Genomic DNA, 10,081 nt, shown 5'->3' on the forward strand with positions numbered 1-10,081 from the left:
CTTCGAGGACAGATGCTGTAGCACAGATTTCACTTACACTATCTCCTGCCAGAAGAATCTGTAGACATTGGTGTCAGTCTGCAGTGAGCCTCAGACGGCTCTGATCACTGCAGTTGCAATGCAGGCTGTGACAAATCTGCATGTTTGATATGCAATGAATGCAAAATACTAGAATTGTTTTTCCCTGGCTCACAAGTATGGATGTGTGTCAGTGTGAGACAGGAGCTTGGAAGCAGTTACAGTAGCTACAAGATGAGTGGGAGAGATGAGAACTTAATACTGTCATTAAAAAACAGCTGACAGCACAAGGAAGAACAGAGAAACAACTCTGTGAGTGTCATGTTTACAGTCTGGGATTAGTTTTTCTTTCATCCTCTACCATCATTTACTAGAAGGCATTCATTTGGGGCTTTTAGGGGCTGTTTGTTTSCTTACAGACTGTTCTGCACTGACTTTCATCATTCTCTGTTAGCAATATTAAAGTCACCTTTTTAATGGCTACTTGTGATGCCCAGAGGAACTAATTATGACTCCAGCTAGGAATTAACAGCAAAAATAATCACAATTAAAATCAAACCTTAATGTTTTGATGTGAATTATATGATAGTGATATGACAAGAAAGGAAAACTGGGGCTCAAGATATTAAAAGAAGGTGTTGTGAATCACAGAGTCACAAGAATCATGGAATGGTTGAGGTTGGAAGGCACCTCTGGAGATCATCTAATCCAACCCCTCTGCAGGGACACGTAGAGCCCATTGCATAGGGTGGCATCCAGGCGTGTTTTGAAGATGCACTCTCAGCAAGTTTGCAGATGACACCAAGCTGGGTGGAGTGGCCGACACTCCAGAAGGCTGTGCTGCCATCCAGAGGGACCTGGACAGGCTGGAGAGTTGGGCAGAGAGGAACCTCATGAGGTTCAACAAGGACAAGTGCAAGGTCCTGCACCTGGGGAGGAATAACCTCAGACACCAGTACAGATTAGGGGTTGACCTGCTGGAGAGCAGCTCCGCAGAGAGGGACCTGGGAGTCCTGGTTGACACCAAGTTAACCATGAGGCAGCAGTGCCCCTGGCCAAGAAGGCCAATGGGATCCTGGCTGCATCAGGAGGAGTGTTGCCAGCAGGTCAAGGGAGGGGATTCTGCCCCTCTACTCAGCTCTGGTGAGGCCGCACCTGGAGTACTGKGTGCAGTTCTGGGCTCCCCAGTGTAAGAGGGACGTGGAGCTTCTAGAGAGGGCCCAGCAGAGAGCAACAAAGGYGATGAAGGGAGCAAAGCATCTATCATATGAGGAAAGACTGAGCGAGCTGGGCCTGTTTMGCCTGGAGAAGAGAAGGTTGAGAGGGGATCTGATCAATATGTACAAGTATCTGAGGGGAGAATGTAAAGAAAATGGGGCCAAACTCTTCTCGCTGGTGGCCAGTGACAGAACAAGGAATAATGGGTACAAGTTAAAACACGGGAAGTGTAACCACCTTATGAGGATGAACTTCTTTACTGTGAGGGTGACAGAGCCCTAGAATAGGCTTTCCAGGGAGGTTGTAGAGTCTCCTTCTTTGGAGATCAACAAAATGTGCCTGGMTGCCACCCTGTGCCACGTACTTTAGGTGTCCCTGCTTGTGCAGTGGGATTGGACTAGATGATCTCTAGAGGTCCCTGCCAGCCTCAACCAGTCTGTGATCCTGTGACCAATTTCTTTGTTGGTAACTGAAGTGGCTTCGTCATGTGCATAGTAACAGAAGGATCCAAAGACTAGAAGGACAATTCCACCTAGCAGTACCTTGTGTGACTGCATTTTTGGATGTCAGTCACCAGAACTGAGTAAAGTCAGAGTAAGAAAGCATCAAATCTTGCTTTCACCCCTTAAGGCACTACTGTCTAGCCTGTACCCTGTTTCCGATGGTGGCCAACAGTAGATGTTGGGAAGAGCACAAGAACATGTGATCCTACATCACCTTATAATGATCCTACATCACCTTATATATATCACCTTATATCACCTTGGCCTCTCCCCCAAAACTCCCCAAAGATATTGAGTGCAGCAAGATTGCTCCTGTGAGATGGGCATAAGCTGTATGAGTCCTCCAACCCATATCCTGTTTAGGGGCAATATGACACCAACATGCAGTAAACATGAATTTGGGCTGAATATGACATATTTTTTTTATAGGCTTGTTTTTAGCTAAGTTCATTTTTTCTTAAGTTGTAAGTCAGTATATTGAGACCACACAGTAAGGCAAAATACTAAGCACCATTGCAGAACTAGCTTGTGGCTGAGTAAATCTTTTAGGGTTAGAGTTAAGAAAAAGAGAAAACCTACAAGTGCAATAGCTGTAGAGTTGGAGAGAGTCTCCCAGCAGAAGTACYGTGTACAGAGATAGCTTCTCCAAGGAGCTTGTCATCTGGGTCAGAGTAGGGAAAGGAAAGAAACCCCCAGCAAAAAGTGAATGCTGCAGAGAGAGTTTCTCTGAGGACTTTCTCATATGAGCYATACTTCTCGTCTTGCAGCCTGCATGTGCTAAATAAAACTTTTAAGACTGGGATTAAGGTTAAGGTTGAGAGAAGAAGATCCTTGATGGAACGAAAATCACTATTTTATGTGATCATTCACTTACATTTAAAGTAATATTAAATCCATTACAATTATGATGCACAGGGAATCTGGATCTCCCCTACTTTTTTTTTCTCCATTGCTCAATGTAAATCTTTACATAATTTTGAAAATCTGTATTTACATAAAACATCTTTTTTTTATTTAAATGTCCTTTTTTAGTGTTCCTATGATCACTTCAGAATATTTAATTAACCTCTGCTTCATGTATGAAAATATATGAATGATACCATGAGAATCCAGTGACAATGAATTTCATTTCAAAGACAATCTATTCTCCAGGAATCTTCAGCTCAGCTTGRCTGTATAGGAATTCATCAAGGTCATGAGTTGGTGTGAAGATGTATCTCTCTTTTTCCTTAAATCCTGATTGATTTAGATGTTTTAATATCACATCATTCATTTTCTTAAGCTCTTCTATGTTTTTCCTTTCAGATATTAGTCTGCTTGATAGTTGGTCCATCTTGTTCCTAGTTTGAACTTGAAAAGGGAAATATAGCACATTAAACTGGCAATGTTTAAGTCAAAAGCAACACTCTGCTCTCTTACATCCCTGTAGAGTTGCAGAACCTGATGATAAGAAGCTGTGTATCTAGTACCACTGCTTGCCCAATGTCTTACCAGCTTATTCTCTCTTTTATTCAGGGTGATGCAGATACAAATACACTAGCTGGTTCTGTAATATTCATGAACATTTTCCTGCCATTAGTGTCCACTGGAAAATAGCTTATTTGACAACTCCAAGATGCTATTTCTCAACAGCATATGTGTGTATATTTCTAAAGTGCAGTTGTTAAAACATTCACCAAGACCTAAGACTACTGCCATATCATGTGATTTCCTAAAATATGTAGATCAAGGGGGAATTCTCACAGATATTCACATTAAGAGGCAGTTTCCTCTGGAATACCGAAAAAATAGTATCAGTCACGTATACTCATTTGGAGCGAACTTCATTCTGGCCTTCTTAAGTTTACTTTTAATTGTGGACTTAAAGCTGACAAAAGCTTAAGTCTTATAGGGCCAATACAAAATGAACCTATGCCTAYGAATTGCAAACATAATCTGAGATAAACACTGCTGGAAACCACGTTCCGAAAAACACAGACCTTTACTAACCTGAGCCCAATCAACTCCTTTAATCTCTTCTCTATCTCTCCACTGTTACTTTTTTTCTTTTTTTTTCCCAGTAGAAGGGCATATTATTCATTCCCCTGTATGAGGGCTGTACTTTCAGCAGCTCCCAGTCAAGCATGTCATCAGGTCAAGTACAAAATATTTTTATGCCTGTTTTACAATTATGCCACTCAAGATTTCCTTTGTGCTCGTCGCTTCTCTGATGTGCCCTCCTTTGAGAGCTTGTGAACAGCTTCAGTCAGGAGTTGGGATTTCCTGTTTAGGAAGGAAAAGTGAGTGTCTCTGCTGTACTCCAGTGAAGATCCTAGTATAGGGGAAGAAGTCTGGATTTCACATGGATTCCATTTCTTTGAAAACAGACTTTTCATTTAAATAATTCACTTTGTGCTTTGTTCAGTTAGTACAGGAAACCCAAGGGTGGCAAGGGCTCCATAAGYCAAGGTCACCTGTAGCTTAGCAGTGCTAGCCAAGCCAGCCCAACCAGCCCTGCTCAAGCAGAACAATAATTATATCTACAGGCTTGATCCTACTTGCCAATTGTGATATATCTTATCTGCTTTTTGTTTCTTTTGTTTGAACTTTTCTTAGTTCCAAACAATTTACAGCTAGTTCTTAGTTTGCAGCTCCCAAGTCTTTCTGAATAAAGGAAAATATATCCATTTAAATATTCCATTTAAATGTTAGCTTCAGTTAATTCCAGTTTCAGTAGAATGACACAAAGACTGAATTTTATCTTGAAAGAAATAGAAAATGTATTTTCAAAGCATCTCATCACCATATAATCATCATTAAAATGAAACATGTAATTTTCAGGCAGCATTTTCAGAAACAGGGTTTAACCTTGCTGAGTTCTTTACCTTATTGCRTTACAGTTAAATGTAGGTTGCTTGAAGTCTTTTAGGTGTATATTTTTTTTGTCTTAAATCTGGCCTCAATTGATAAAGTGCTGTGAAAGATAAACTAATTTTTGTTTAAAAAACAACCTTGCTGAGTTCAGTGTAGCTGAGACAAAGCAGGAGCMCTTCATTCTTGTTAGAACAATTATTTGTGTCATGAGGGAATGGGTTCTAGGTTAATCCTGGCACAGCACTAAAGAGAAACCACAGTTTTCTGTGGCTGAGGGAAAAAAAATTTCCCTGCAATGTATATCAGACCTGAGCCCTGCCCCCTAAATATGTGACACTGAGTATTTTGGCAGCTATCTATTTATCTGCTTTTTTTCTTTCAGCTCCAACATGTGAGATGGAAGTTACATTGGATATAGGCACAGAGAGTAAGAGACAGTGTTAAATATTACTTTGCAGCCATGCAAAATGCTCCTATCTCCATAACTGCTTAATCTCACAAAGCCTTTGCTTTAACAACAAAGTTGAACCTTTTAGCTCAAGGAGTAGAGGCCTGTGCTTTTATACCCAAGACCAAGACCTGGTGTCAGTAACCAGTTAAAGCCTTGAACTGCTCAAATACAGACATAACATAAGGGAGAAAAATACTTTCTTTTCTTTCATTTGTCCCTTCATTCTTAAAAACCACAGTTTGTTTTACTTACTTATTAAAAATATTACGAATGAAACAAGTGCCAAACTGACAATCAAAGTAAGAATCAAGGTGACGACGAACAAGCATTGGTTTCTGATGTTGCTCCATGTTGTGTATGCTGCAGTACCACCAGTGTGCTCATCTTCTTCATCTGTTAGGAGGGGACAAATCATTTTGTGATGAAAAATGTTAGGAATTTTAGAATAAATGAAAAATGCTTCTGGTTCCAAGCAGACATTTTTCAAAGTATATCCTAGTGGCCAAGAGACTTCACTTCCTGCAATATTACAAGAGATAGAAATAAACTGACTTTATGAGCTCACCTTGAAAGCACTATACTTTGGAAGTATAAAAAGTRTAGCTGTTGGAATATTTTAATAATTTGTTGTTGTTGTTGTTAAAATACACTATTTTGTTGAAGCTGAACAGTTGCTTAAAATTCACTGATTCCACTGAAATTTTCTTCAGAAAGCTTTCTACGAGCCTGAATAGACTCAACTTTTTTAAATCTGAAGAAAGTAAGAAAGTCTTACTGAAAACCTGGGTACAGATTCATCCCATACATTTTAGGCTGGTTATTTATCTATTTGATGGTCGAAATATCCTTGGGATGGCTAAATTCCCAAATGACGCCATTCAATTGAGCTGCTAAAATTGGATAAGATCAATGTAAGTTAGGACTTTTTTATCTTAAATGTTTTATGTATTCTTCTTCTCTGAAAATGTTCTAAAGGCTCTGCGGGTTTCCTTCAAACAGAAACCAAAGTGTGTATCCTTCAGACCTGTCACAGAATGGAGCAGACTCTCAGACAGGTTGGCCTTCRAGCACATGAAGAATGAGGCAAGCAAAACAAGAAGCAGCAGCTACGCCTCCCTCAAGTGTGTGCGGCGTGCTGGCTTATTGAGACTCTTGAGACTCTTGAGAGTGTGTTGCATAAAGGAAAAGTCAGTGGGGTTCTCTCATAGAAACAGTTGCAATCCAATGAAAAGTGGCAATGAGCCTTAAATGTAATGCGGAATGTCAAGCGAGCAGGTTCATTTGAGGTTCACTTGGATATCAAGTTCCTACTTCACAACCCACAGCGTGGTTGAGGCTGCCAGGGACTTCTGAAGGCATCTGGTGCAGCCGTCATCTCAAGCAGGGTCAGCTGGAGCAGCGGGACCGGGAGCGCGTCCCGTCAGCCTCTGAACATCTCCAGATATGGAGACTCTCTTGGCAGCCTCCTCTAATGTTCAGCCACCTCCGCACTGAAGCAACACTTTGTTGTTTGGGCTCTTTGCCTTGTGTCCTCTCACTGGACTCCATTGAAAAGAGTCTGTCCCCTGTCTTCTTTACACTTTCCCATTTTATAATGGGATCTTTAGAAATCCTGACAAGACCTGCTGGAGCTGCCTCTTCTCCATCCTAAACAGTCCCAGCTCTCCCAGCCTCGCCTATATGAGAGATGCTCCAATCCCTTAACTTTAATCTTTGTGGCCCTACTTGAGCCAGAGTTTTTTAATCCCAATTTTCCAGACACCCTTATTTCCAAGCTTATTATTAGTTTATTTATTGTTTGGGGAGGGAGGGTGAGAGGGGAGGAGAAGCAAGGARGTAATTTTATTTTGACTTTAGCCTAGAAATAACATTAGCTAAAATCATGTTATGATTACATGGAAAACCTGATTACCTGTAGCTTTTGCTCTCTTGGCAGTTTGAAAGGGAAGGTATCACGTGCATCTATTAAAAATATATTTCTAGAGTCTATTTTGCTTTTATCTGGTAAAAAACTTTCAGGTGTTTAGCAATAAAGCTGAAGGAATAATGTGGGGCTTTAATAATGAACAATAATGAGCAATTCACTGAACCAGTAGGAGGTCTCTGGGAATACCTCCAGCCAAACAAACCAAAGGCCTTTACATTTTAAGCAGCTTTTAACATGACTGCTAGTGAGCTTGCTAATGCCAGGTCATGCTGAGCAAAAGCCAAGCTGCGTGCACTGCAATGCTCAAAATGTCATTTCTRAACCAAACTGGGCATCTCCCATAGCAATTAATGGATCATCCACAGTATTTAGTATTTATGGGGATTAAATTTATGGAGAGAGTGAAAAATACTCCACAAATCCCACTGATTTTCTGGGATTTATATACACTGCTGAATAAGTTGGCTATGAAATTTCATTTTATATATTTTACTAATAGGATATTGCAGAATTTATCACTAGCTAAAAATATCCTTGTTGCCACAAGCAAAGATAAATATCATATAAACCCAGCAAAACTAGGAGAGCTCATATCTAACCATAGGCAAAGAGATCTGTGAATTGAAATCCTTAAAAGTCTCACAGAGCATTTCAGGTAACTGATTTGAGTTCTCAGGAGATGTGTCTGAAAAGAATCAWCAGAAATTCGCTGGTGTTACTATTGTCACGTGCAACTTTTAGTGCTTGTGGAGAGTCRTGATGTTATTCATGTCAGAGGTACCTACTGGGCAGCACTAGAGAAATTGTGCTGCAAAGAATCACCTGATGGATCTAAATCAAAATGAGGGGCTAGTCCAATCTCAGCAGTGAAGCCTTAGCCAAAGGAGCATAAATCCTTACTCAACAGGAGCAGCTAAACCATTGCTCCTATTAGCTATGGCAGCTTCTGTGTGTTGTGCGTAAAGGATGCCGAATGCAATYCTTTTCTTACATTTTTCAGCACAGAGCTTGACATATGTTGGTCAGTCAATGGTACATGACAGGGGTGGCCGTTTCAAGTGCCACTCGTAACCCCCCTTGCTGTGTCCCTCCCGTCCGTGTGCGCCGCGCCGGGAATCGTTTATCACACCTACCACCTAGCACGTGCTGCGAGTCCTCTGCACAAACCGTTAGTTTGTTGAGGTTATTTAAGGAATCCACTACGTAGAGTTTTCCCTCTTCGGGAGTGKTGGGCAGGTTGATCTCCAAAGAAGGCCTCTCCATTGTATCTAAAAATAATTTTAAAAACCCGGAAAGTTAAAACATGGATATGAAAAATAACTGGTAGGAATCCTGATCTGAGGAATCCTGAATCCTGACCTGAGGAAATGCTGAGTAGCCCTAACGACTCCTAATATAAAGGAATTTCAAGGACCAGCACACTGACTGGATACTGAGGAAAAAAAATTCACTCAGTTTGTAGCTTTTTATTCTGGGAAATCTTGATGAGTCTAAAATTTCATTTCCACATGATACTTGTGCATGCATGTATATGTATATGTGCACCTCTTCAGAGACTCTATGGCACTAGATCCAACGTTGATTTGAACATTAGTTGCTTAGCTATATAACCTTTATATTTTGGTGCGTACCTGGTAAACTGGATGGTATTACCATGAGTTTACTCAAAGCAAAATATTCAGTAACTTCACCAGAAAGGGTATTACTCATGTCCTCTGCTTTAAGTGTCAAACAATTCAGAGAGAAGACATGGCAAGAAAGCAGATACAGGCTTAGGAGATAAGCAGCAAGAACACAGGTTTGCTTATGAGCAGCAGTGCTCCCCACTACACAAACCTCCTCTTTGTGGCCARAATTTGGTTCCCGAGGGTGATTTCTGCATCCTACGTGGGCTGAATTGCCCCCTTGAATTGCCTCTCCCCCTCTTCCTCTCCAAGAAACAGAAAAGGTATGATGATCASAGTCCTATCTTACCGCTTCAAAAAATAAACGAAGTATGAAGAAGTCTAAATGCTTACAAAAAAAAAAAAATCTATTTTTTCTCTCATTTATCCATATTGAGGAAAATACTGTCATAATTTATGCATATGGATGTTTTCTCCCTCAAATTTGAACATAGAGCCAAACAATTATTCATTAAATCTCGATTAAACTGTGAAGACCACGTGCTACACTCACTTCTGAGAAATGGACCAGTTCTCCCAATCGTAAGTGGAGACTGACCAGCCTCTGCATATACCTTTTTACCTAAATTTAATAGAGACCAAGATAAAAATGATTACAGCTTTAATCTGTTGAGGATTGTGGCTGGGACATACAGAAACGGGGCAGAAGGGTGAGGACGGCAGTGATCACCCTCGTAACCGCCATTACCGCGGCGACCCTCATGGCCGCAGGCCGGAGCGCCCCAGCCGCAGCCCTGYGGAATGGCGGCGCTTCCCGGTGGCGCTTCCCGGCCCGTGGCCTTGCCGAGCCCAGGCTTGCGGCCATGCTGTGCTCAATGTCACCGCCTCACGCTGTTCCCCGCTATTTTTAGCTTTGGGACAGCAGACRTTTCCCTGGGCATTTCAAGCAGGACCTCCCTGCAGGTTCCTGGAAGACTCGTCTTAGCAACCTTAGCTGTACTGAACATGAGCGCCTTTGGTCCAGTATCAGAAATCAAATCTACACATTTGCCAGGTTCCCTATTAAATGTTTTAAACCAATTTACTTACTAAGCATGTAATTGGAGTAAAGAAAATCAGTACTTCATGAACAAAGTCTGTTTATTTTGCATTTATTGGGATTTTCTTTTTTTTCCATTGGCATCCCAGACCAAATAGAAGAGGATACAGACAGTGGTGTCACTATCCACACCCAGTGATCAGCTTCTCAACACACTAATCCAAATGTTGTGCTTTTTAGGTCCTTACATCTCGTACTTAACCTTGCTTAAGAACTATTCCCCCTCCAAGCCAACTTGTAAATTTTTCAAGTTGTTACGGTTAAACTTCATACCTTGTGTAAAAAGTCACTGAGAATTCTGCACGGGAAAGACAATGACAATCAAATCTAAAAGGAATTTAATAAAAGTTTAAGAGAATGAAACATTACTTACAACATAGCCACGCT

At 41.0% G+C, this 10,081-nt stretch overlaps 1 protein-coding gene across 1 annotated transcript; it reads right to left on the reverse strand.

Moving 5' to 3' along the window:
- Positions 1–2,880: 2,880 nt before the first annotated feature.
- Positions 2,881–10,081, reverse strand: LSMEM1 (leucine rich single-pass membrane protein 1). Its single transcript, XM_026039275.1, has 4 exons — positions 10,068–10,081; positions 8,107–8,238; positions 5,296–5,436; positions 2,881–3,089 (listed from the first exon to the last, which is right to left on the reverse strand). Exons 2-4 carry the CDS (start codon positions 8,231–8,233, stop codon positions 2,881–2,883), a joined length of 477 nt encoding a protein of 158 aa, XP_025895060.1. The 5' UTR covers positions 8,234–8,238; positions 10,068–10,081.

The sequence above is a fragment of the Nothoprocta perdicaria genome, unplaced genomic scaffold, assembly GCF_003342845.1.
Source record: "Nothoprocta perdicaria isolate Ctin4 unplaced genomic scaffold, notPer1 scaffold_227, whole genome shotgun sequence".
NCBI classification, from domain to species: Eukaryota; Metazoa; Chordata; class Aves; order Tinamiformes; family Tinamidae; genus Nothoprocta; species Nothoprocta perdicaria.